Below are 27,513 nucleotides of genomic sequence, written 5' to 3'. Positions count from 1 at the left end.
GAGACTGCACATGGCATCTCTTTGGTGGCTCCAGAAGGTTTGTTGCTTTGGAAATGTCAGTTCCAGTGCAGTTTAATTAAATGAAATCCCCCACCGAGCCCAAGGCATATGGCAAATGAAATAGCACAGCTCAAGGATAATAGTCCATTGGGGTGCAATTAATCTCAAGGTTGCTCTGGTGCTGAGCAGTAGCGATAGCATGGACATGGAATAACAAATGGACTTGGAGTTTTAGACAAAGTGGCTGGTTAACTGTATTGCAGCATCAAGGGCTTTGACTGGCAGAAGCTTAGGGTTTCAGACAGGCATCTTTTTCGGCTATCCTTGGGCATGCCAGGGACTGGGCCTTGTACAGTTTAGCATGCAAAACATGAGTTCTGCTCTTCCATTAAAGGCCTATGTATGCCTGTTATGCAAAGGCAGGCTTATGACTTGAGAATCACACAGGTTAGGTAAACTGTAGAGCAGCACCAGGGAGTCAACATGCTGTTGGGCTGCAGCTCCCATAATTCCTAACCATTGGCCATGCTGGCTGGGCTGCTGGGAGTTGAAGTCCAGCAACGTCTGGAGGGCAAACACTAGGTTCCTTAACCCTACAGTAGAGATGTCCACATCTTCTTTCTCCACTGCTCATCTGTAGTAGCATTGTTCTCGGAGTATTCTCATAAATACAAGAACAGAGTCCTGCAATTTGAGGGTTCCCTTCATCTGACAGGAGGCCTTTTTCAATTAGGAGAAGGGAATCATTGTGTCCAACCCAGAATGTAGAAAGTCCATATGCCGTGGATCTAGCATTGCCTCTAACATTCCCCCCCCCCCATGGGCTCCATTCATGTATGTTGCTTCCAGTCTTCAAACATTGAGAAATGGTGTGATGGGAAATCAAATTATGGAAATGCATTGGCAAAGCATCCCAGCAATGAACAACTGTTTTAAAATTCCCTTGGTTTCTGTTTCTGTAGTTTACAACTCTCCCCCATTCCCACTGCCAATACTATGTTATCTCAGGACTCTGCTAATTATTGTTTATATGGCCATTTTGTACTGTTGTAAGCAGAAACTGAAGCTGGTTTGTTGCAGTAATGGCTTTGATCTAGCAGAACACTTATGTACACACACAAACACACACACACACACACACACACATACACCTCTTAACTTCAGAGCTTATTGCATTCTTTCAGTCTGTGGTTTGAGCTGAGCTTCTGCCTGCCTGGGCAACCCATCAGACAGGTGTAGAAGCCACTGTATCCTGCACTCACTCAGATCTGTCTTGACCTTCCCATCTTCATACCGGTACCGATGATTTATACCAAACAGAGCTGCTAAGCTGCTCCTCTCTGGAACATTTAGCAATCAGCTGTCAACTTGCAGAGACCTGAAATGCCTTCAAAGCACAGAAACAAGCTAACTGCTAGTTTATGAAATTGTGAATTACGAAGTTGTAAGCTCCAGGTCTATTTCAACATCCTTAAACAATGAGAGGCAGACTTCAGACCTTGCAGGTTTTGCTCCCCTCACCCTAGAATTTCAGGTTCTATCAACCAAAGCCAGCTGCACAATAGTTGCTTGAGGGATGAGAGAGAAAGAGAGGAGGATGAGAGAATTACAGAATGGCATCTGTGAGAGCTCATGTTCAACACAGGAGTTAGTTTTCAGTCCCATAACCAAGCTTATAGTTCTCTTTTACAGAAATCCACTCCTGTTTTTCCCCTCCATGTTTTTCCCCAGCAGGTTAATTTAGGAAAAAGGGTGGACGCTTTTTATCATTGGTGCTGTTTAACAGCAAGCTCTTGACTATGTACTGCAAACTACACAGAGCTGTAGCAGGAGATTCTGATCCACTTTCTACTCTCTCCTGTCCTAAAGGCTGTATTAAGCTTGTCCCAGTGTGTGGTCTAAAGGACAATGACACAACCATTTTGCTGAAGCTAATCAGGTCTGGTCAACACCTCAATGGGAACCCCACATCCATTATGGGAAAAAGGCAAGATATAAATGTAAACTAAGGCCACAGTCACATCATACATTTAAAGCACTATGATGCCACTTTTAAAAAATCATGACTTCCCCTAAAGAATTCTGGAAGCTGTAGTTTGTTCAGAGTGCTGAGAGTTGGGAAGCCCCTATTCGCTTCCCAGAGTTACAATTCCCAGGGTGGTTTAGCAATCAATCCCTGTTCCCAGGGAACTCTGGGAATTGTAGCTCTGTGAAGGGAATATGGGTCTCCTAACAGTTTTCAGCACCCTTAACAAACTACAGTTCCCAGGATTTTTCGGGGGAAGCTGCAACTGCTCCAAGTGGTATCAGAGTGCTTTAAAATGCATGGTGTGATTGTGGCTCAACTGAGCAATGGTTCTTCTAAAGACAAACATTGTAACCTAGTAGATCAGATTCGTTTATTTGTATCTAGTTATCAGACCATGGGTAAATGAAAGTTTGTAGCAGGATGATGGTGACACAAGGTGACATCTGTGGATCATCAGCAGTGAGTCCTAATACAAGCCCACCGGTAGAAAGCTGCACAGTCATACCTTGGGTTGAAGTTGCTTCAGGTTGAGTGCCTTCGGGTTGCACTCCTTGGCGACCCAGAAGTAACGGAACGCGTTACTTCCAGGTTTCGCCGCTCGCGCATGCGCAGACGGTCAAAATGACGTCACACGCATGCGCGGAAGTGGCAAATCACGAGCCGTGCACTCGCAGACGCGCAGACGTGAACAAGGCTCTGGAATGAATCCTGTTCATATCCAGAGGTACCACTGTACAGTGGTACCTCGGGTTAAGTACTTAATTCGTTCTGGAGGTCCGTACTTAACCTAAAACTGTTCTTAACCTGAAGCTCCACTTTAGCTAATGGGGCCTCCTGCTGCTGCCGTGCCGCCGGAGCACAATTTTTGTTCTCATCCTGAAGCAAAGTTCTTAACCTGAGGTAATATTTCTGGGTTAGCGGAGTCTGTAACCTGAACCGAATGTAACCTGAAGTGTATGTAGCCCGAGGTACCACTGTATATCAAAGGAAGTCTGCAGTCAGGAACTGCTAGAATCTGTGGACAGTTGAACTGTTTGATGAACCTTTGAACTGCAGGAGACAGCTTCTCAGTGAAGTGCTGTCAGGTCATGGACCTACCAGACCTCCTGGGTCCTTCTGGACAGGAAGGAGCATTAAGAGGGCTTCCTGTTTTAATTTAGCCTCACCTGAGCAACAAGGCCTTCCTGATTTCTGTCTGTTCTTGGTTCTGACTAAATGGCCCCACACCAACGGTTAGCCAACTTGGGTAGCTGACAGGCCCAATCTACTGCCCTCTTGGCCAGGGTCATGGATGCTTTTCAGCAGTGGGCAACAGTGCCATTTTTTAAGGGGAGCCAAGTTCAGCTCCCATCCTTGGTGACTGGCCGCCATCGTAAGCTACTCAACATGTAATGCCCTGGCCCACAGAACTTTGAAATGTATTGATTTTATAATTCCATTGTCCAGGTAGGACTATACCTGACCTGGTTGGGAAGCGGGCAGAACAAAGACCATGGCAAGGGCCTCCTGAAGTCTAGTGTTGGCCTTGTCTGGCGTGCACCTTGACCTTACCTTGCCGTTTTCCTCTTTGGTGCTGACTTAGCTCTTCATTCCTGACTCTGGACTCAGCCCTGACACAGGCAGTCGATGTGAAATCTGGAAGGCAAACAACAGATACATTGCTCTCTAGTGGCAGCCTAGACTTTAGAAAGGATAAGTGACCTGGCTGCTGTTATCAGACAAACGTAGCGCTTGACCATATCCAGCAATGGTGCAGAGGACTTCTGTGGGCTCAACTGAACTTCCTATCCTATGTCCGCCAGGACACCCCCTCCATTACACCATCAAAATCATGTCTGGAGGGTTTGGGGACCCTCTGCAGCAGTTTTGGGGGTTGCACAGGGAGGTGAGGAAACGGAAGTCTCATTGTGCCAGCAGAACCCAGTTGGCACTGCAGTGGATGCAACCCTTAATTTTCTGTATATTACTAGTTCTTTTGATACTTCTTAAAATTATTGCCCATAAATAGAAAGGGGATCCTTGGGTCCTTGTCATCTGTTCATCACAGCCCGCTGCATTAAGCCACTTTGACAACCAGAATCTTCCATGTACCCTCCCTCCCTCCCCTCTAACCCAACCATCCTCTGGAGAGCAGCTTGACAAGTGGCCATAAATCACTGGTGCAGGCGGCTTCACCTTCCAGATTAGGCTAATTAGGTTCTTAATGGCCCTATTGAACACAGACCTCCATGCCAGATGCCCCCACCCTCTCCACAGCCATTCGGAGCTTTTGGAATAAAACTCTTTAATGTAATTTTCAACTTGCTTTTCCTTGTATGATGGGAGCAGATACAACCCACAGACCTGCAATGGTCCCCAGCTTAGGAAATAGACAGTTTTGTCTCTGCCATCATAAAATAGTATAGAGTTGGTTCATTGACTAGATTACAGGGTTTTTTTATTATTAAAATATATTATTGTACCTAGGGTTGTCAGGTCAGGGGCATCCGAGACATTGAGATTTCAGGACCCAAACCTGAGACCTGGGGTGGCCTCTGGTGACTTGTTTTGCCTGAAGCATCTCTTCCTTGGTGGACCTCAAAAACACCTTGCTTGTGTTGGAGGCCTTGCTCATGGTCGCCCCACCTTCTCAAGTGAAGCAGGTGGCAACTTTTCCTGGCACCTTGTCTTTGAAAACCCTCCCTTTTGTCCATCTGTCAGGCTTCTTTTCTGTTGCTGAGTCCCATCTTTCCTCCTTGTAGCTCAAGGTGGCCTTACATATTTCTCCCCCTCCACCATTTATCATCACAACAAACCTGTGAGGTGGGTTAGGCTGAGGGACATTGACTGGTCCCAGGCCATCCAGTAGCTGAATTAGGGATTCTGGCTTTTAAATGGGGTTTGGTGTGTGATACTTAAGTAGAATTGAGTTTTTGTTCTTGGTTTGCTTGCTTGTTTTATATTGATTCTTTTATCATATTGTTAGCTGGCTTGGAAATCCATGCAATTAAGAAGCAGGGTAGGTTGTAGAGGTGATGCAACGTGATAAATTTTGGGTTTTGACATATTCCTCTTTTATGGATAATAAAGGTCAGCCCTCTAGTTCTTCCTTTGTAATGTTCTTCCTCTGTAATGAAGGACTAGAGAACTGGAGTTATTTATCTAATTACATTTGTGATTCACTTTTCGTAAGGTATCTCAGAGTGATATCACAATAAATGGATCAGCAATAAAAACAATAGCATAATTTCATGTATAAAGATGATATCATATACAACTAAAAGCAATTTCGTAAGTGAAAACAATTCCATAAATGAAAACACTTCCAGAAGTAAAAAAATAATTTCAAATCCAGTGCAGATGCAACCTGTTCTATCTTATTCAGTAAGACAGATAATTTGTGAAAATGTTCAGTGGAGCAAGTTAACTAAATAAATATTGAACCTGTACTATCATCTGCTTTGAGCTAACTTGCCATGCCATCTTTGGAAGGAGTACAGTTGTACCTGGGGTTAAGAACTTAATTCAACTTGCTTTACTTAATTCATTCTGGAGGTCCATTCTTAACCTGAAACTGTTCTTAACCTGAGGTACCACTTTAGCTAATGGGGCCTCCCACTGCCGCTGCACTGCCGCCATGCGATTTCTGTTCTCATCCTGAAGCAAAGTTCTTAACCCAAGGTACTATTTCTGGGTTAGGGGAGTCTGTAACCTGAAGCATCTGTAACCCAAGGTTTATATACGCTTCAGGTTACATGCTTCAGGATGAGAACAGAAATCATGCTTTGGTGGCGCGGCAGCAGCAGGAAGCCCCATTAGCTAAAGTAGTGCTTCAGGTTAAGAAAAGTTTCAGGTTAAGAACGGACCTCCGGCATGAATTAAGTACTTAACCTGAGGTACCACTGTATTATGTTGTGTGACATTTGGTCCTGACCACACCCCTTCAGTACACATCATTGCTGCATCACACTGTTGACTCACGTTAAGCCTGTGGTCTACTAAGACCCCGAGATTCTGTTCACATGTACTACTGGCAAGACAGGTGTCCTTCATCTTATATTTTTGCAGCTGCTTCTTCCTGCCTAAGTGCAGAACCTTACATTTGTCATGACTGAAATTCATTTGGCCATATCCCCTGTTGCTTTCTGAAGCCGTTTGCTAAGGTGGGGGGGGAGGGAGTTCCACAAGAGATACAAAGCATTAGCTCCCTATTTCCTTCCCTTCCTCCCCATGTAATTGGAGTGCTTCCCTCATCTTTTGATCTTGCTTACCCTTTTATATCTTTCCTGTGCTCACACCTCCCTTCAGACCGTGATTATTCCTAATGAATCCTCTTGCGCTGTGATGTATTTGCTCGACACTGGCCAATGAATCACTCCAACATCTCTGTCTGTAACTAATAGTCTGTGGGATTTCTCATTAATTATGTGCCTGTAACTTTGCTACTTTTTTTGGTGTGTGTATGTGGTAGGGGCATGTTCTGAGAGATGCCGCAGAATGAGTAAGTCTCTGCTCTGTCCTCACCCTTCCCCACTCCCTCTCTTACAGATCGCAGCCCTGGAGAGGCAAATATTCGACTTTCTGGGCTACCAGTGGGTGCCCATCCTGGCTAATTTTTTACACATCATGGCTGTCATCCTGGGCGTCTTTGGCACCATTCAGTACAGATCCAAATACCTCATACTGGTAAGTACAATGGATAGCCAGGAATAGCCATTTTGGTGCTCCCCCCCCCCGATGTTGTTTGGACTTCCAACAGCCCCAACAACAAGGATGGGGAATATGTGGCGCTCCAGGTGTTACATACATTTTATGAAATAAATATATAATCTCCTGACTGTAAAAAAAAAAAGGAACAACCTCAGAGTGGTTTGGACTCCAGCTCCCACCAGACCAGAAAGTCAAGGAATCAAAAGTTGGGGGTGCAGTTTTCACTATTCAAGCTGAAGTACCACATTTTTCGCTCTATAAGATGCACCAGACCATAAGACGCACCTATTTTTTGGAGGAGGAAAACAAGAAAAAAATATTCTGAATCCCAGAAGCCAGAACAGCAAGAGGGATTGCTGCGCAGCGAAAGCAGCGATCCCTCTTGCTGTTCTGGCTTCTGGGATAGCTGTGCAGCCTGCATTCGCTCCATAAGACACACACACACATTTCCCCTTACTTTTTAGGAGGGAAAAAGTCTGCCTTATAGAGTGAAAAATAAGGTAAATCCTTGCAGATTTGTCCTTAGGGGGTGCTGTCTCCCCATGATCTATGCTGAGGACAGCCACACAAATGTGTTTCTCCTCTCCAGAGAAAGTCTCACTGAGCTCTGGTTCCAAGTACCAATGGACAGGGGCGCCGACTTATAAAAAATATTGGGGGGGGGCCCATACCGGGGTCCTGCTGCTGGTTCGCTCGGGTAGCCGGGAGAACGCAGTTCGAGGTGGCGGTGTTGGGGAGAGACCCTCGCTCAGGGCGCCACAAGACTTGGCGGCCGGCGGCCTATCTGGGGGGTTTTGGAGCGTATTTCGGCGGAGCGATTGGGGAGGAGGGGGCTTGTTGCCGGATTCTTCAGCTGGGCCGGAGATCCGCTGCTGGGGGGTCCCTGGGCTGAGTTGTGAGCACGGCCTGCTGAAGGGAGATCCAGCCGATTGCGCGACGGGGACGGCCGGGGCTCTCCGGCTAGGGCGCGCGGCTGGCTGGGCGAGGGAGCAGGTGGGGAGGAGGCGGGGTCCACAGCGGTGGCGCTCTGCTGGAGGGACGCCCGAGAACACTATCATGATTCACACCATTCTTTTCAGTTACCTGCTTACTACCGTAATAATTATTTGTTTTAACTCATTACTGAATGTATTTTAAAAGGTAACTATCGTCAAACAAGGAAAATAAAAAAATACCAACATAATTTTGTGATTTTACAAAGCATAATATAACTAATAATTTTCTTAAATTATTGGGGGGGCAGAGCCCCCCCAAACGAATTTTTGAAGGGGCTCGGGCCCCCTCAGGCCCCATGGAGTCGGCGCCTATGCCAATGGATCCTGAGGGAAAGAATAGGGTAAATATTTAAGCTTGCCAATAGCCGCTTCATGAGAAACATAATCTGTGTGGGGATTTGAAGGGGAGAAGGGTTATTGGATCTTATGACACAAGGCTGGGGCAGATCTTCATTAACGGATGAAGTCTGGCTTGCTCGAACTTATCCAGGTTCACAGTCTTCGGTTGCTACAACCCTGTGAGGTGGGCTAGGGTGAGAGGCAGTGAATGTCCGAGGATCACCCACTGAGCTTCATAGCTGAGTGGGGATTAGAACCCCAGTCTCCCAGGACTCAGTTCAATACTCTAACCCATGGATAGGCAACCTAAGGCCCGGGGGCCAGATCCAGCCCAATCGCCTTCTAAATCTGGCCCGTGGCCAGTCTGGGAATCAGCATGTTTTTACATGAGTAGAATGTGTCCTTTTATTTAAAATGCATCTCTGGGTTATTTGTGGGGCATAGGAATTCATTCATTTCACACACACACACCCAAAATATAGTCCGGCCCCCCACAAGGTCTGAGGGATAGTGGACTGGCCCCTTGCTGAAAAAGTTTGCTGACCCCTGCTCTAACTCACGGGTAGGCAACCTAAGGCCCGGGGGCCAGGTCCGGCCCAATCGCCTTCTAAATCCAGCCTGCAGATGGTTTGGGAATCAGCGTGTTTTTACATGAGTAGAATGTGTGCTTTTATTTAAAATGCATCTCTGGGTTATTTGTGGGGCCTGCCTGGTGTTTTTACATGAGTAGAATGTGTCCTTTTATTTAAAATGCATCTCTGGGTTATTTGTGGGGCCTGCCTGGTGTTTTTACATGAGTAGAATGTGTCCTTTTATTTAAAATGCATCTCTGGGTTATTTGTGGGGCATAGGAATTCGTTCTCCCCCCCCCCCAAAAAAAGAAAAATATAGTCCGGGCCTCCACAAGGTCTGAGGGCAGTGGACCGGCCCCCTGCTGAAAAAGTTTGCTGACCCCTGCTCTAACCCCTACACCACGGTTGCTTCCCCTGAAGAAACACACAAAAAAACACCAGACTGATGGATAGCCAGAACATGTCTTTAGAGCAGCTCACCCCACAGTGTATTGTTAACTGTCGCTCTGCCCCTTTCTCTCCTTCTCTCCAGTATGCAGTGTGGCTCGTGCTTTGGGTTGGATGGAATGCATTCATCATCTGCTTTTACCTGGAAGTCGGACACCTTTCACAGGTAATTACCTCTGTAATCATACCGAGTGCACGCCCTTCTCGAACCACTGATCCGCCTGACAACCCAAGGCTTTTCCATCCATCATTTTTGCACTGCAATTGCTCAGTCAAATAGAGATGGGAGTTCAGGAGGTGGCTTGCATGTCAGGAAAGTGCCACCGCCATTTGGGGGAAATTCATTCCTCCTCTCGCTGGTGCTGATGTAGCCAAGCAGAATCAACTCGTCAGGCCAGCGGGGAAATCCAAAACATTGCCGTGCAGTATAAATCGAGGGGTTTGGCAGTTTCTTTCTTATACTTTCGGAACGTGTGCACCTTCCTCCCCAAGGAGCAAGACTTTTAGTGGGATGTGAACATGCTGCAAGGAATGAATGGTTAAATCCCCAGTCTAAAATACTCATGCTGTTCTTTTTTCTTTTTTCAAATAATTTTTATTGGTTTTTACATTTTTATCACAATCATATCATAACAAGTAATAACAAATTAACTCCCCCCCCCCATGAATTCCCTCAACTTCCCCTTCTGGTTTTTTCTCCCCCTGCTTGCAATACTGTGCTTCAATATTATATTCTTTAAATTAAATATGGTTATAGTCTTCTCACTTTAACCTCATCTTTATAGCTTCTATATTTACTTTGTTAGTTGTAAGTGTTTAGTCAAAACCTACTAGTGAGTCCATTTCTTTACATTGGTTCCGTAAATACAACATAAATGGTTCCCAGTCTTTTTTAAAATCTCTATTGTCCTTGTCTACTCATGCTGTTCTACTAGGAAGGCAGAATGGGACTGAACAGCTGACTTTCCACTTTTGTTTAGCAAATTACTCTGCGTCTAGGGGAAAGCTGAGAAGGTTTGCAAGGGAGTGAGAATGCTAGTGGGTGGAAGGGAGGAAACATTTGGCTGGACCTTAGTGCTGGATCAATACCTGTTTATTGGGTGGTAATTCAACTAAGTTTTCTTCAGAGTAGACACAAGTAAATTATGAAATTAATGGACCTAACATAGTCATTCATCTTAATTTCAATGAGCCTACTCTGAGTAAAACTTAGTTTGATACCATGCATTAATTTTAGGGTCCAGTCCAAACCCTCGTGTGTCACACTGGAAGTTGGGTGTGGATGGGGCAGCGATATTTTCTGTATTATTACATTTGCATCCCACCTTTCCAGGAAGTTCAAGATGGTATACACCAGGCATAGGCAAACTCAGCCCTCCAGATGTTTTGGGACTACAACTCCCATCATCCTTAGCTAACAGGAGCAGTGGTCAGGGATGATGGGAGTTGTAGTCCCAAAACACCTGGAGGGCCGAGTTTGCCTATGCCTGGTGTACATAGTCCTCCTCATTGTATCATCACAATAGCCCTGCAAGGTAGTTTAGGCTGAGAGTGAGTGACTGGCCCAAGGCTACCCCATGAGCTTCATGGCTGAGTGGGGATTTGAACCCTGGACTCCCAGGTCCTAGTCCAACACTAATCACTATAGCACACTGTTCCGTGTAAGACATACTGTCCATGTAGCCATTCCAGAGTCACATAATAAGAGGATGTAAGATGGTTTCCTGATCAATCTTTAGAAGCCCTTCTGAGTATCTTCCTTGAGGGGATCAATGCATTTGTTACTGAGCAGATGGCAAAATATCTAAATGTTGTTGTGCGTTTTAGATCTTTAGCAGAATCACACAGTCAGTTGCATCTGCCCTACTTAATGCTGGCATAAGGAAGTCATTTTCAACAGGGTTGATGTTTTGTGGAGTGGCAGGCGTCACTCCTCAGTGCTTGTAAACAGGTTAAAGTGCTACACAGAAAGGCATTTGGCCAGAATGGCAACTTAAACTGTTGGAATATGCGCAGCTTGCGGATCTAACCTATAGAATAAGAGAACAAGAAGAGCATTCATTTAAAGAAGATTGGAAAATGTTTATTGAATATATGGGGAGTAATTGTGTACACTTGAAAACGTTGGCAGCTTTAAGGTAAATTCAATAGTGTAAATAAGTTTTGATGGAAGTAACAATGGAATACTGAATGGCTTAGTTTATATAAAATATGCAGGGATCTATGATATGCAAAATGAACCATGGAAAGAGAAGAAGGGAAGTCACTGATATATTAAGGTTGTCAATTTAGATTCTAAATTGTAAAACAGAAAATTTGATAAAAATTATATATAAAAAGGGGGAGGGAGGCAATTGGCCCCCAGTCAACAAAAGAGCATAGGAAGCTACCTTAAACCAAGTGAGTACATTGGTCAATCTAGCTCAGAATTGCCTGCACCGACCAGCCGATAATATCCAGGATTTTGGACTGGCTACATTTCCAATCCCACCTGGAGATGCTGGGGACTGAACCTGATGCTGAACCCAGAAGCAGCTCTCTTTGTGGTGGGGGACAGAAACACTATACTATCTTCTCAGAAGATGGGCAGCTGTTGCTTACAAGGAGGAAGAGGTGACAGAGAGGCTGCGCGGTGCAAAAGCGCCAGCAGGATTGGAGCAGCGGCTGGTTGCAGCTGATGGGAGTTGTCGTTCCAAACTTCTGGAAGGCACCAAGTTGGGGAAGGCAAACTTAAGGTCTTAAAAATGTGGATCTGTGTATAGTTCTGGTTGCCTCGCCTTAAAAGGACGTTGTAGAATTGGAAAAGGTTTGGAAAACCTTTGGTTTGGAACCAAAATCATTAAGAGGAGGAAGAGACTCCCCTATGAAGAAAGGCTGCAATGTTGGGGACTTTTTAGTTTAGATTCGCAAGGGTGCCCAAACTTTTTTCAAAGAGGGCCAGATTTGATGAAGTGAACATGCGTGTGGGCCGACCAAAGTTGTTGAGCTTTTTTCACCCCAGGACATATACTGCCATGGGGGCCGGATTAAATCAACCAGCAGGCTCGATTAGACCCCCGAAACCGGCTTTGGACATGCCTTTGAAAAGGTGACACAATAGAAGCTAATAAAATTTGGCATGGCACAGGGAGAGAAAACGTCTCCCTCTTTCAGAAGACCAGAACTTGTGGACATCCAATGAAGCTGAATGTCAGAAGTTTCAGGACAGATAAAAGAAAATATTTCTTCATGCAATGCATAGTTAAACTATGGAACTCCCTGCCACAGGAGGCAGTGATGGCCACCAACTTGAATGGCTTTAAAAGAAGATAGGACAAATTCACGGAGGAGAGGGCTATTGATGGCTACTAGCCATGAAGGCTGAGCTCAGCCTCGAGCTAGAGGCAGCAGTGACCCGATGCACTTGGGAGGCTACACTGGAACACTTTTGACTATCATGTGCCCAGGAGCTTCTTACTCCTGAGAGTCCCTGGACCCCTCCCGACCAGTGTATTCTGCACCACGCCACTGATGTAATAATATTGCATTAGCGATGGATTTATACTGGACCATGCAGACATTCTTTAGTTGTGCTGTGATGCTTCCCCAGTGCTACTCCATTGCTGCCATCTGCAGGGGGCACTTTTTGAACTGGAGTGCAATAAAAGTGGGGCAACTCACCACTGCCACTGAAACAAATGTGAAATAAAATGTTGCAGGGCTTCAACAGGACGCTACATGCACTGATTTCAATTCAAGCAGGGTGTCTGCCCCCAAACCTTTGCAGGCACCAACAGTTTGGAAAGCAGGACCATGTAGAACTAGCCTGGTGCTATCAGGAGCACAAATAATCATGAAGGCACCTCTGGATTGCAGGGGGCGGGGGGCAGCTTGTGTCATATGCTCCTTAGAAGGACTAGCTTTTAGGACAATCACCTTTGTGAAGAGATTTCAAACAAGGAGCTTGTCCTGGAGCTGTATCTGTGATGAAAGCAGCTCTTGAAAGTGAAACGAAAGCCCTTTGTCAAATTGTCTTCTTTTTTCTATTCTGTTTTGCTGAACAGGCCAGACATATTGATTAGAGCCAGCCGTTCCTGGAAGGAAGCCCAAAACCGGCACTACTGTCTCGATCATATTTCAGAACGAGCCTTTCCCACATGCGTGTGTGTGTGTGTGTGTGTGTGTGTAATATTTAGACTGTGTCCTGGTTCCATCCGGGGAGCCACAGTTGCCCTAGGCCTTGCTGGAGGCAAGAAAGAGGGTTTTTGTGTGTGTGTTTGCTTATCCAATCTGTGGCCCATCTCATTCTAAAGGAAGCATAAAAAGGAGAATGGAAAGCTGTGGCCTCTTCGTCCATCTAGCTCAGGATTGACCAGCTCTTCAGGGTTTTTGATGGAAGATATTGCCAGTCCTAACCAGAAGTGCAAGGAAGTGGACATGTTAAGCAGATCCCATATACAGTATCAGAGGTTTTCAACCTTTTTGAGTCTGCGGCTCCCTTAACCAACTACATGCTTTCTGCAGCACCCCTGTGGGGCTCAGGAGACCCTTGCCTACAAAGCTGGCAGCCTCTCATCCTTTCTCAAAGACCCTCCCCTTGTGGAGTGTTCCCTCAGCCTCCTCTCCCCTCCCCTGTTCTTGGGAGTCCTCTGGGCAGCTGCAGTTGCTGCCCCCCTTGCCCCAAAGAGAGGTGCCTCCTCACACTGACCCAGAGGCCTGGGAAGCACCCCTGGCCAGCCCCAGAGGCACCATTCTCCTGGGGAGCTTGTAGCTAGGGCTGCTGCAACAAAGAGGCAAAGACACAAGGGGACATCAGAGGAGAGAGGGAAGGAAAGAGGGACAGAGGGAAACAGATGGTATCTTGGGGTGCCATCATTCAAGGCACCCCAGGATACCACAGCACACTGGTTGGAAACCACCACCATATATCCATAGATAACTCATTCTCCAAGATTGGAGACTTCTGTATCCCCAAACAGCACCATTCACAGTCAGGAGTGATTCGTCAACAGGTTTGGGGTGTCATCAGGGTTTGCAGAAGTACAAAAAGAGCTTGGAGAAAAAATCCTAGTGGGAAAAGACCCTCCCACAAGCCAGCCAGTGCCCACAGAATATGGACTGAATGTTGCAGGTGGTGAGGATGGAATAGAGCAGTGTTTCCCAACCTTTTTTGGGCAAAGGCACACTTGTTTCATGAAAAAAATCTCGAGGCACACCACCATTACAGCCCCGTGACGTCAGCGCGCAGCGTCACGCCGGGAGGGACATGAATTGCTAGCAAATTACATAATCACCTCCTTGAGGGCTGGCTCATCTTCTCCGAAGGCAGAACCCCATTAATTAACAGCACAGACTCACACCATAGCCAAGACGAGGGGGGAAAACCTCAGTCATGCACAGTCATGCACATGTGGGGGGCTAAATGAGGACAAAGACCGGGCAGAGAGCAGGGTTCAAATCACCCCACCTGGCCAGGACAATCCCTGGGTGCTCCCTTGGGCCACTCGCCTGACCCACCTCGCAGGGCTGTTGTTGCGAGGATAACACGGGGAGAACCACACGTGCCCCCGGGAGCTCCTTGGAGGAGAAAGCGGGCGATGAATGCAATGCACGAAATATATGAGAGGCGACCAGGTTTTGCAGGTGAGGGGCCCCCGCCAGCCTCCGCTTCCAACACCCGGCGCAACAACGCCGAAGTTTCCCCCCGGGCTCGGCTCGGGGAGCAGCGCTGCTCCCCCCTGGCTCCCCTTCGCCCTTCCGGCTCTCTCTGCCGCCCACTGGGGACCCCCCTCACCTGCCAAGTCCGGAGCGCCGGTGGAAGTTGCATGCATGCATGCAGGGCGCCGCGTTGCCATTGCATTGCACTGCACTCCATGCAACGCCTGCACGCATGCATTGCCTTGCACGCCCGCCAAGGGGTCTCCCCGCGGTCCGATGCGTCCCCTCCGGCGCGGATGCAGCATTGCAAAAATAACCCCCCCCGACGCAGCCCTACCTGGGGGGCAGCCTCCGCGGGGATCCCCAGGCTCCATCCTGCCGCCCGATCTCCGCGGGGGCGCAGGCAGGCTGCGCGGGGTCTGCGCGGAAGAGCCCCTGCCCGCCCAGCCGCCGCCGCTGCGCTCATTCCATGGCCGGGAGAAGAGCGCTTCAAACAAAACGCCCGGCCCGCCAGGCCACACTGGGAAACGTAGTTCGCGCACCCCGCACGGGCACGGAGCCCAAGGGCGAGGGGACTACGGATCCTGGCAGCCCCCGCGCCGGGGACGGAGGGGGAGAGGCCGGGTGCAGGGATGGAGGGACGGGTGGGCGAGCGAGTGAGTGAGTGGCAGCCGCCAAGCCTTGGCCGAGAGCCAGGAAGGGCCTCCGCGGAGGAGGAGGAGGAGGAGGAGGGAGGCACAGAGTGGGAGGGAGGGAGGGAACCCCAGGGGTCATCTAGTGACGGCGCCCCAATCGAAAATTTGACCTTTAAAAAAAAAAATCTTTCGAATTTTTAAATTTTTCCCGCGGCACACCAGGCAACATCTCGCGGCACACTAGTGTGCCACGGAACAGTGGTTGGCAAACACTGGAATAGAGTGTTCTGGAACAGGGCAGGTGTGGTTGGAACCCTAAGCAGGAGCACTCCACACTACGGTGTTTTGTGGCAATTCCCACTTTCAAAATGCAAGTAGTTCATTATAACATTCACTGGATATATTTGCAACCCAGGAAGAACTCAGTGGGTTCCCTGCCCCATCTGACCGGGTGGGGTATAACAGTAATAGTAATGGTAATAATATTAGGTAAAAAAGGTAAAGGACCCCTGGATGGTTAAGTCCAGTCAAAGGTGACTATGGGGTTGTGGTGCTCATCTTGCTTTCAGTCCGAGGGAGCCGGCGTTTGTCCACAGACAGCTTTCCGGGTCATGTGGCCAGCATGACTAAACCACTTCTGGCACAACGGGACACCGTGATGGAAACCAGAGCACACAGAAACGCCATTTACCTTCCTGCCACAGCAGTACCTATTTATCTACTTGCACACGTGTGCTTTCAAACTGCTAGGTTGGCAGGAGCTGGGACAGAGCAACGGGAGCTCACCCCATTGCACGGATTCGAACCACTGACCTTCCAATTGGCAAGCCCAAGAGGCTCAGTGGTTTAGACCACAGTGTCACTCGTGTCCAATAGTAATAGTAATTGGTAATAGTATTACAAATAGTAGTAGTAGTAGAATATGCCCAAGGAGAATAATAGTCTCTTCATTCATAGTCTCTTGCACATTCATTCATTCATTTAGAATTTTGATGCAACATTCAGCTTTTGCTTTTTTTGGGGGGGCAGGCTCAAAGCATCCATAGAAAATAACACTGCTGAATGCAGTGATGCATTTGGTGTTGTAAGTGGGCACTTGGAAACTGTTCCATATGCTTCTGCCAACGCTCCATGACTTCCGCCACCAGCTACTTTTCCTTGTGGCTCCAGAGAGTCAGAACGACCTCAGCCATGCCAATTTGATCTGAGTTTCTGGAGCCTGTAGTTGGGAATCACAGCTTGTCATGAGAACCTCTGTTGCCTTTGTTAAATGCTCCGGGACAATCGTGGCAGATGGATGGAATGCATCTCTCCCTGAAAGCTCCCTCTGAAAGGCCAGTGCCAGGAGGCAGCCATACAGGGGCAGCTGTCTCGTAATATGTTCTGCTGGCTGGTTGTGAAGCTGGGCTGACTTGATTATTGAAGGTCCTGGCAGGTAAACAAAGCAAGGCAGAAATCCCTTCTGCGACTAGAGCCCTGCAGTCAATATTGTGTTCTACTGCGGATGGAGGGACAGAAGCTCTGGCAAGGGTTTTTACTACTACTACTACTACTACTACTACTACTACTACTATTTATTTATATTGTCGAATGAGTTTCGCCAACTCGGAAGAACATTTCCTACACATGCATAGAATTTTAGGTTTCTAGGTGGCAGTGACATAGATCCTTGCTTTGAGGACTGAGTACTGAGAAGTACTGTTTTGGGGGGACAGGGGACAGGGGGCAGGCTGGTGTGGAGGACTCCCTGGTCCTGAATGGGGTAACTGTGCCCCAAAGGAGCAGCTGTGCAACCTGGGAGTCATTTTGGACTCCCAGCTGTCCATGGAGGCACAGGTCAATTCTGTGTCCAGGGCAGCTGTCTACCAGCTCCATCTGGTATGCAGGCTGAGACCCTACCTGCCCGCGGACTGCCTCGCCAGAGTGGTGCGTGCTCTAGTTATCTCCTGCTTTGACTACTGCAATGCACTCTACATGGGGCTACCTTTGAAGGTGACTCGGAAACTACAACTAATCCAGAATGCAGCAGCTAGACTGGTGACTGGGAGTGGCCACCAAGACCATATAACACCAGTCTTGAAAGACCTACATTGGCTCCCAGTACGTTTCTGAGCACAATTCAAAGTGTTGGGGCTGACCTTTAAAGCCCTAAATGGCCTCGGCCCAGTATATCTGAAGGAGAGTCTTCACCCCCATCGTTCAGCCCAGACACTGAGGTCCAGCTCTGAGGACCTTCTGGAGGTTCCCTCACTGCGAGAAATGAGGTTACAGGGAACCAGGCAGAGGGCCTTCTCGGTAGTGGCACCCTCCCTGTGGAACACCCTCCCATCAGATGTCAAGGAAATAAACAGCTATTTGACTTTTAGAAGGCATCTGAAGGCAGCCCTGTTTAGGGAAATTTTTAATGTTTGATCTTCTATCGCTATTATTATTCTATTGGGAGCCACCCAGAGTGGGTGGGGTATAAATAAATTATTATTATTATTATTATTATCTTGCTTTCCTGTGTCCTGCTTCCTTAGGACCGAGACTTCATCATGACCTTTAACACATCGCTGCATCGCTCATGGTGGATGGAGAACGGGCCTGGTTGCCTGGTGACCCCGGTGATGAACTCCAATCTGGCCCTTGAAGACCATCACGTCATCACAGTCACTGGGTGCTTGCTTGATTATCAGTATATTGAGGTGGTGAGCAGTGCAATGCAGATATTCCTTGCGGTAGGTGGTACCAGCATCCGTCTCCAGCTGACTCTTCCACCACACTGATCCCTAAAAAACAACTGAGACACTGAAGGTGATTCTGCCCACAAATTTCACACCCATAAACACTAGACTTATAGAATGGGTTTGCTTCTGATTCCTTTCTTTTTGTCTGGGGAGCCACAGAGGTTTTCTGGCTAGGAAGAGCATATTAAAATGTCTGTATTTATTTGTTTACTTTCGACTTTAAAAAGAAATCTGCCAAGAAGCCAAGCATTCCATTTCAGTTCCCTGGCACTTTGTGTTACTAGCAGTCTCCAATTTGCTCCCTGCAAGTTTGTATGAAATGAAAAAGTAACAGCAACCTGTCTTTGGGAAGGTGAGACTGGAGGTGTAGATAAATTTGAGGGGCTTCAAGCCCTATCCACCCATTCCCCAGTTGAAAAAAAAAGTCATCAAAATAAAATTTAATTTCTTCACCAGACACTTGACAGTGCATTTCTAGACCAATTAGTCATGTTGAGTTCAGTTCCTAAATCCCTGGCATGAGAAAAAAAAGGGAAACGGTGATCCTGTCTAGAATGAAAGATGCAGAAGGTTGAGAAATGGACTGTGGGATAAACAGTTGGGTTGCAATTCTCTCTGCACACTTACCTAGGAGTAAGTCTGCTGTATTCCGTGGGGCATCCTTCTGAGCTGACATTCCTTAAAATACAAGCAAGGAGATCCTTAAAAAGAAATAGCACAAAGGCAAAACGATTTTTTTTATTTATTTTGACAAATGAAGGAGGGCAAAGACACAGGGAAACATACACAGGGAAATGAACATAGTGCAAAAATAATTGGTATTGAGAGAGCAAATCATATGTCCTAGAGGATGGAAAGCAAGAATGAAAAGCAACAGACCCAGAACTCAACCTTGAGGTTAAGGCCAAACTGCTAGCTATGCTGGAAGATGTTTTATTGATATTGTTTCTCTTACGAAATGCAGTTGTGGAGGCTCCTTGTTTGATCAGTGAAGGAGGGGTGGGGGAGTGATTGATCCTCTCTCTCGTACTGTTTTCCTCTAAATTAGGAGCGCACGGCTCCTGTTTTTAACTGGTGTGCAGTGGCTTCTGGTGCACCTTGGAGCTCAGTTCAAGGGTGCTGGTGAAAATGGCTTGGGACTAGGATGCTTAAAGAGAACTATTATTTCCTCCATCTATCTTTCTCAAACATTTAAGATCTGCATCAGGTTGTTGTTCTTCTTGTTACAAATTATTACCTGCCTGCCACTCTAAGGTCCCAGGGCAGGTTACAACAATTAAAATACAACATCAATTTTAACAATGCAGTATTACACAATACTAAAACAAAACGTTTTTGTGGCTGACATTGACTTTTTCAGGTTCTTTTAGTAACCCTTAGGCTTGATTATTGCAATACCTCTAACTCACATGAGAGTAAACTAGGCCAGGCCTCTTTTTAAGTTGTAGATAATTTTGGTGGCGTCTAACTTGCCCAGAGGGGTGCTCAGCTGGCGCCAGGCTTGTGCAGAATTTGTCTGAGGCCCAAGGCCAGAGTCCCCAATCAGCTGGAAGGGATGGGCTGGTGTACCGGCCATAGCTGGCAAAAGGCACCCTCAGACATTGCCATCCCCTGAGCGTATAAAAGCAGCAACAGGTCAAGGAGCATCCTTCAGCCTGCAGACCTGATTCAGGATGGGGGGGGGGAGAGGAATGCACAGGATTTAGCTGGGCCTGGATATCAGCACATTTAATGCACACACAAAAAATAGTAATCTGCAGGTTGATTCCTTTGTTAAAGCTGATTGGAAAGTCACAGAGAAGCAAACAAGCTTTGGAATTCAGTACAGTGGTACCTCTGGTTGCAAACAGGATCCGTTCTGGAGGCCCGTTCACAACATGAAAAGAGCGCAACCCGCAGCGGCGTGTCTGCGCAAGTGTGGGTTGCAATTTGCCGCTTCTGCGCATGTGCGAGCGGCGAAACCCGGAAGTAACCCTTCCCAGTACTTCCGGGTCACCGTGGGACATGACCTGAAAGAATGTAACATGAAGTATGACTGTACAGTAGTAAACAACAACAACAACAACAACAACAATTTATACCCCACCCATCTGGCTGGGTTTCCCCAGCCACTCTGGGCAGCTCCCAACAGAATATTAAAAACACGATAAAACATTACACATTAAAAACTTCCCTAAACAGGGCTGCCTTCAGATGTCTTTGAAAAGTCAGAGAGTTGTTGATTTCCTTGACATCTGATGGGAGAGCGTTCCACAGGGTGGGTGCCACTACCGAGAAGGCCCTCTGCCTGGTTCCCTGTGGCTTCACTTCTCGCAGGGAGGGAACTGCCAGAAGGCCCTCGGAGCTGGACCTCAGTGTCCAGGCTGAACGATGGGGTGAAGACACACCTTCAGGTATACTGGGCCGAGGCCGTTTAGGGCTTTAAAGGTCAGCCCCAACACTTTGAATTGTGCTCAGAAACGTACTGGGAGCCAATGTAGGTCTTTCAGGACCGATGTTATGTGGTCCTGGTGGCCACTCCCAGTCACCAATCTAGCTGCCGCATTCTGGATTAGTTGTAGTATCTGGGTCACCTTCAAAGGTAGCCCCATATAGAGCAGATTGCTGTAGTCCTAGCGGGAGATAACTGCTCTTCATCCATTGTGTGGGTTGTTCAACAACAACAAAAAGCCCAAACAAACAACAGCAACAAAAATGGGAGGGGGGAGGGGGTTTATGGAAGTAAAAGATTCTTCTGGACTAGATCAATAGCGCAATCCTATGCATGCCTAGTCAGAAGCAAACCCCCTTGAGTTCAATGGGATTTATTCACCATGTGTGGTCCCAGTAAGCACAATACATCTCAGCCAGCATTTTCTTGCCCCAATCCCTGGCTTTTGTTTCTGATACCCAGCCAAGGAAGGGTGCTAATGAACTCCAAAACTGGCTCGCTTCTCTTTCACTTTGAAGTTGAGCCCAATCATGGTATTGCTCTTGATCTTGTTTTGATCTTGGGGGCCAATGTGGCTGCCTGCGATTTTGCGTGTGTGATTTGATTCAGCTATTCAGCCTCATCTTGACCATTTCTGATTCTCGCCGAACTGCCGCTGCTTTTTCCTTGCTTTCAAATAATTCGCTTTTCTCCCTCTTTTTTTCTTCCTTTTCTTTTCAAAAAATAATTTTATATTTTGAAGCTCTTCGGATTTGTTTACGCCTGCTACGTCAGCAAAGTGTTTATGGAGGAAGAAGACAGCTGTAAGTACCTTTCATCTACTAATAACTGGAGATTACTTGGCTATGGAGTACTCCATTTAGGGGTAGAGGGAGTGTGGCATGTAGCTCAAACTGTTTATATGATGCAGTAATCGAATATGGTTCAAATGCCACCTTGGTGGCCTAGCAGGGATTTTGAACCTGTGTTGTTTAGTCGTTTAGTCGTGTCTGACTCTTCGTGACCCCATGGACCAGAGCACGCCAGGCACTCCTGTCTTCATTTTGAACCTAGGTCTGCCCAATTTAAATCCATCATACTTATTAACCCATGGGTAGGCAAACTAAGGTCCAAGGGCTGGATCCAGCCCAATTGCCTTCTAAATCTGGCCCACGGACTGTCTGGGAATCAGCGTGTTTTTACATGAGTAGAATGTGTCCTTTTATTTAAAATGCATCTCTGGGTTATTTGTGGGGCATAGGAATTCGTTCATTTTTCCCCTTTCAAAATATAGTCCTGCCCCCCACAAGGGCTGAGGGACAGTGGACCGGCCCCCTGCTGAAAAAGTTTGCTGACCCCTGACCGCTACCCTAGATGGACTCCCTGTGGTTTGTGGGTACCAATTCGTGTGGGGTTGGTAGTAAACAGGGAGATAAAAGCTTCTTTTATTTATTACATTTATACTTCACTTACCCTTCAAAGAAACTCAAGATGGTGCCTGTGGTGCTTTCCCCTCACACTCTCCCCACAATAATCCTGTGAGTTAGGTTTTGAGAGAGAAAAAGACACCACATTCCAGCAGGCAGAAGCTAAAGGTTTCTACATTCCTCCCCTTCCAATTCTCTCCATCCAGACAAGCAAGGACACATTCCAATGAGGCGAAACCACTGGGGCAGCACAGCAGGGCCTGGGGAGAGTCCTGGGGGCCACACAGAGAATCCTGAGGGGCCACATTAGCCCTACGGGCTGGATTTCCCCACTTCTGTTCAATGCCATTCACCTCCGATGCCTGCGGAGGAAGGCTGGAGTCCCAGTTAGCAAAAGAACAATGAATGTATCCTCTAGCACGGTTAATTCGAAAATGTTTCTGCAAGCAAATCACCCTGCCAGCCTGTGGCTCATGTTCAGATAACATTCTAAATAGATGTAGCGGAAAATTAAAACCTTTTGTGTAAAACAGGACACTGCCTAGCCATTGTAATAAGTTGCTTGGAATATATTTGAAGCTGGCGGAGGCTTATTTGCTCCTGATAGCTTCCAAACGGCAGCATCTGACACAAATGAAATTATTAATAAACTTTACACATGAAAAAACCCATTTAGGGAGCAGCAAATTATACGTATCCTCCTACGCAGAGCTTGGAATGCAGGCGGAAGCTGGTCCTTCCCTGCATGTTTGTCTTTCCTAACAAACTTCAGAGAGAGCTCTCGGCTTTGACAGTCATTCATTTAATTCCAAATCTAATCAGGCAGTCCATTATAAAAAGAAGAGACTCAAGCTCAGCTATGGCAAAATTAATATTAGAAGTGTAATAGAAGCAGCTCTGAATGCCTCTCACACAATATGGAATGGAAAGTCAGAAGAGCAGGCTGGAAAGGGGGACATCATTGCTCTATCTATGTATCTATATTGCAAAACAGTTTAAAAACAGTACAGTGGTACCTTGGTTCTCAAACTTAATCTGTTCTGGAAGTCCGTTCCAAAACCAAAGCATTCCAAAACCAAAGCGCGCTTTCCCATTGAAAGTAATGCAAAACGGATTAATCCGTTCCAGACTTTTAAAAACAACCTCTAAAACAGCAATTTAACATGAATTTTACTATCTAACAAAACCATTATGAAAGCAATAATCATTGTACTGGACTGTAAAATAAATAAGACAGTATTGTAGATGATAAAAATTTAAATTATTATTTTCTTACCTGCACTGATGATTGTTATTGTTTGGATGGGGGGCTTTTATCCATTTCCGCAGTCGTACAATCAATCAATCAATCAATCAGTAGCTGAACTGGGTCCCACACAGTCACAAAAACAAATTAACCGAAAGAGTCTCAAAAATGAAAAACACAAAATAAATAGCAAAAACAAAAGTGCCAAACTTAATCCGTTCCGGAAGTCCACTTGACTTCCGAAATGTTCGAAAATCAAGGCGCAGCTTCTGATTGATGCAGGCGCCCTGGAAACAATAGCCAACAGCTGCATCGGACGTTCGGCTTCCGAAAAACGTTCGAAAACCGGAACACTTATTTCCAGGCTTTCGGCGTTTGAGTAGCAAGGTACCACTGTAATGTCAAGGCTGCCAGAAATAGTGTCTTTCAGCCATCAAATTCATGAGAAAACAGATGTTTTTTTTTTTAAATTCCTCTTGAAAGACAGTAATGAGGGAGACAAATGCACCTCACCAGGTGGAAAAGGGGCCTCAAAAATGATGATAATAATCAAGGAGTTGGGTTAAGAAGCAAAAATCTCCAGAGACACTTCTGTAACGTCCTTTGTGTGCACACCATATATTTAAAGCACATGGCTTTCCCTCAAAGAATCCTGGGAGCTGTAGTTTGCCCCCACTCACCAAGCTATACTTTCCAATACCCTTAACCAACTACAGTTCCCAGGATTCTTTGGGAGGGGTCAAGCGCTTTAAAAATGCTGCCACGTTTTGTGTGTTGCTGCTTTTGTTGTTTGGTCTGTTGAACCTGAGTTGTTTGATATGAATGCTTACTCCTCGTTTTTCACCCCACAGTTGATTTCATTGGGGGATTTGATTCATATGGCTACCAGGCACCCCAAAAGATGTCACACTTGCAGCTACAGCCTTTGTATACGTGAGTATCTCTCATCTGTGGGGATCAGGGATGCATGGGGGCTGCTAGACAATGCCCTTACCTACATCCTCTTCCCTCTGTGTTGAGAGAAGCGATATGTGTCCCCTTCACTAAACACTGCACCTATCCTGCCACTGGCACTATGGGCTGTCCATATGACAGTGGAATGTTCAATGGGGAGGGGATGCACATCAGTCCATGAAATTTATGTGAGATATTGAACCACGTGCAATCTAAGCCACATGTAAACACAACCACCCTATTTATTTAAACCAGATTTATATACTGCTTGATCATCAAAAGCAGTGTATATAAGATATCAAATTATTGATAAAATCAGATGTTGGAAACAAGTTAGCCTGAGCTCTGACGCTTAGGGATGTATTCAACTTAAGTTTTACTCAAGAGTAGACCCATTGAAACCAATGGGCCTAACAGAGTCCTCTCCATTAATTTCAATGGGTCTGCTCTAAGCAAGACTAGCGCTGGATACGACACTTAATTTTTAATACCGTTTTTAGGAAATTGCATTGAATACCATTGGGTGTATCTTTTAAACAGGTTTTATGTAGAGCGCTTAGAACTGTCTAGCATATAAAAATATTGTACATAAATAAGAATGAATGACTGAAGGCATGAAAAAAATTGAATGGGCCCTGTTTCATTCAGGTTTTTTGAATGGTTCTGAATTTAACTCACTGCCCTTAATGGTGTTTGCTGAAGCTTTGTTGCCAGCCCTGGACTAAATCTGATGCCTTTGCTCTGTTTTGCTCTTTTAGCTCTGGATAACTGTTTCCTTAACTACAGTGAGCTGGCCCCTGGGGACGTTTGCAAAAAACGCAAGGCAAGCAGGGTGCCGAATATGATAAAATGATTCCAAAGCCAAATGGCAGTCACCTCCTCTGGAGATCTGGTGTGGCCTGAAATCCCGCCCAGAGACAACACAGTGACTCTTCCTGGGTTCATTTCCTCCCCTCCTTTCTCTTTAACTCCTTCATTTGAGTGGCCACAGAGAGTTTTCATGCACCTGGAAGATGATTCTGGCACAAGTTCTTTCTGCTCAAGACTGAGGAACCAAAAAGAAGCTCGACGCTCCACCTGCTGGCCAGTGTTTGTAGTGGTGCTGGTAACTCCAGCGAATTTTTTTAAAAGGAAAATCAAGCAAGGGCAATATTACGTTCCAGAGAGGGCAAGGAAAAGCCCTATTTTTAAGGAAGACCTTTTTCGGGTTTTGAAGTGTTGCTCTTTATTACTTTTTTTTTAAAATTGTTCCGGATCACTTCCTGTTGTCCCATTTGCTTCTGAGCAAATGGCCTTGCAATGTGGCACAGGCTGCGAGAGAATCCATACATTGCAATAAAGAGTGAGATAGATATATATCTGACATCTGGAAAGGGGAGGCTTCATTAGGTCTGAAATCTGTTCTTCCCACTCCCAGCCCCCGTACACCCAAGGCTTCCCAATTCCGTTTACTATTTAAATGAGCATCAGTTAAAAATCCAACTCCTCGTAACCGCTGGAGAAGACAAAATAGTTCTTTGATCATGGAGACAGAATTGAATATATGCGTACTGTGACAAATGTGTGGGTTTATTTCGGAGCTGGTTTTGCATCCCAATGATTCCAAGTTTATATGTTAGAATCCAGTGGGAGCTATTCCATTAGGCCAAAAGGGGAGCTGCTCCACCACCCTCAACCTGCTTTCAGTCAGCCCCTCCTTCATCTCAGTATTGCCCCTTGTAGAACTCAGCAAGGAGGAGGACGGGAGCCAAACCTAGAATTAGTTGCCTGTGGCTGTCTTTGGCTCTGGCTCTGCCTGCTGTGGCTGGCTCTGCCCACCATTAGTTCCCTTGTCCTAACAATCCCAATGGGTACCAGCCACCACTGGGAGACATAGTGTTTCCAAAAGGGTCCTGAGAACCATTTCCGGGAACACGATAAATGCCTCCCAAAGGGCCAGACTCTCATCAGCTGGTTTCTCTTTCTTATTTTCTTTCTGTAAATTGGTGGTGCAGAACCCTTTTTCCTCCAAGTGCCCTACTTTCTCAACATCTCAGTGCTGGACGCTGCAGGGTCAAGAATTTCTGCAGCCTTCTCTAACCTGGTGCTCTCTAGATGCTGCTGGCCTACAGCTCCCATCATCTGGGACCACTGGTGGAAATGGAGATCTAACAACATCTGGAGAGCATGGTAGGGTGAGGAAGGCTGCCGTAAGTTTTCATAGTCTGCCCAAACACACAAAAGCTTGTTCAGAATTGGTCGCAGCTGCCTCATTCTGACACCAGGCAGTTCCCAGTAGTGGCTGGTGGCACTCGCCACACCTCCCATCACCAGCATCACTGTAGCTTACCAGGCATAGGCCACGGTAAGGGTGGTGCAGTGCAAATGCACCAGTAAAGAACACCAGATTGACTCTAGTAGTGTGTTTGCACCACACAGGCATTGCCACCGCCTTGCCCTTCTTTTTCCCGCTAAGCTGAAGGTCAGGTAAGCACCACTCCCTCCATGTGCTGACCACCATTGCCAGTCCTTGTCACTCCAAACTAAAGTCATCGCTACCAAGCCATGTTCATAATGCCATTATATTCCCAGGTGTGGGCTTCCAAGGAGAAAGTTCTCATTTAGCTCTTCAACATTAAAGTTGTGGTTTTAGTCATGTATTCCTATTTACAAAAATTCTCATCCTGAGGTTGGAAGCCTCAGTTATTGTTTCACACAGACTTTTTCTTGTAAAGCTGCATACACAGAGCAGTCCCATTGAAATTGATGGACCTAACTTGGACATGGTCATTACTTTCAGTGGGTCTTCTCTGAGTAGGACTAGCATTGGATACACCCCATACCATTTCAATACCCACTGTGTATGCCTGACTTCCTTCCCACTTCACTATGCAAAAGACCGATAGACATGCGAACACCCTGCCAATTTAGTCATCAGTTTCCCCTTCCCTTCAGATGAACTGTCTACCTTTTTTTGGTTTATATCACCATTTCTGCATATTCAGTCACATGCTCCTTCATTGTCTCCTTTTTTTAATATAGTAGGGGGGGGTTAAACAAAAATATCAAAGCTGTTCTGGGGATGTTGGAGTAAGGATATATTCGCGATAGCTTAAGTACTAGCCAATCCATGCTGTGCACATTCAACTTCTGCAGACTTGAACTGTGAACTAAACCCTCACATGAGAATTGTCCATCTCACCCCAACACAAGTGTGCATCCTGAGCCACTCCAGTAAGGTTTCATTTGAACACAGCTAAAATGTGACCTCCTGTGGTTAAATAAAAATAGAACCCATTCCTCTCTCTCAGAGAAGTGTTTCCACTCAAGGAAATCAGTGGAGCCAAATAACAAACACTGTGAATGATAGGGCAGGTGCTTAAGACCCAGAAAGTGATGAGACTGGGGCTTGAGGATGCCTAGTG

The 27,513-nt window shown here is 46.4% G+C and overlaps 1 protein-coding gene across 3 annotated transcripts in view; it reads left to right on the top strand.

Annotated features, from left to right (window-relative positions):
- The window catches only part of NKAIN1 (sodium/potassium transporting ATPase interacting 1), a gene marked incomplete at its 3' end in the record, with an annotated part of 62,111 nt that extends 36,646 nt beyond the window's left edge, over nt 1-25,465 (top strand). The window contains exons 2-7 of one of the 3 annotated variants that reach the window (XM_083512256.1): nt 6,557-6,694; nt 9,157-9,237; nt 17,866-18,063; nt 21,246-21,306; nt 24,007-24,088; nt 24,868-25,465. In XM_083512256.1, the coding sequence (XP_083368382.1) occupies nt 6,557-6,694; nt 9,157-9,237; nt 17,866-18,063; nt 21,246-21,306; nt 24,007-24,088; nt 24,868-24,877 (570 nt within the window). Of the gene's footprint in view, nt 1-6,556; nt 6,695-9,156; nt 9,238-17,865; nt 18,140-21,245; nt 21,307-24,006; nt 24,093-24,867 lie in introns of those variants that run through there. The other 2 variants (XR_014528296.1, XM_083512257.1) reach the window with 2 other exon arrangements.
- Nucleotides 25,466-27,513: the final 2,048 nt, after the last annotated feature.

Source organism: Podarcis liolepis (genome assembly GCF_965112155.1).
Source record: "Podarcis liolepis genome assembly, chromosome: 7".
Classification (NCBI taxonomy): Eukaryota; Metazoa; Chordata; class Lepidosauria; order Squamata; family Lacertidae; genus Podarcis; species Podarcis liolepis.
This window is presented reverse-complemented; position numbering and strand designations above follow the sequence as displayed.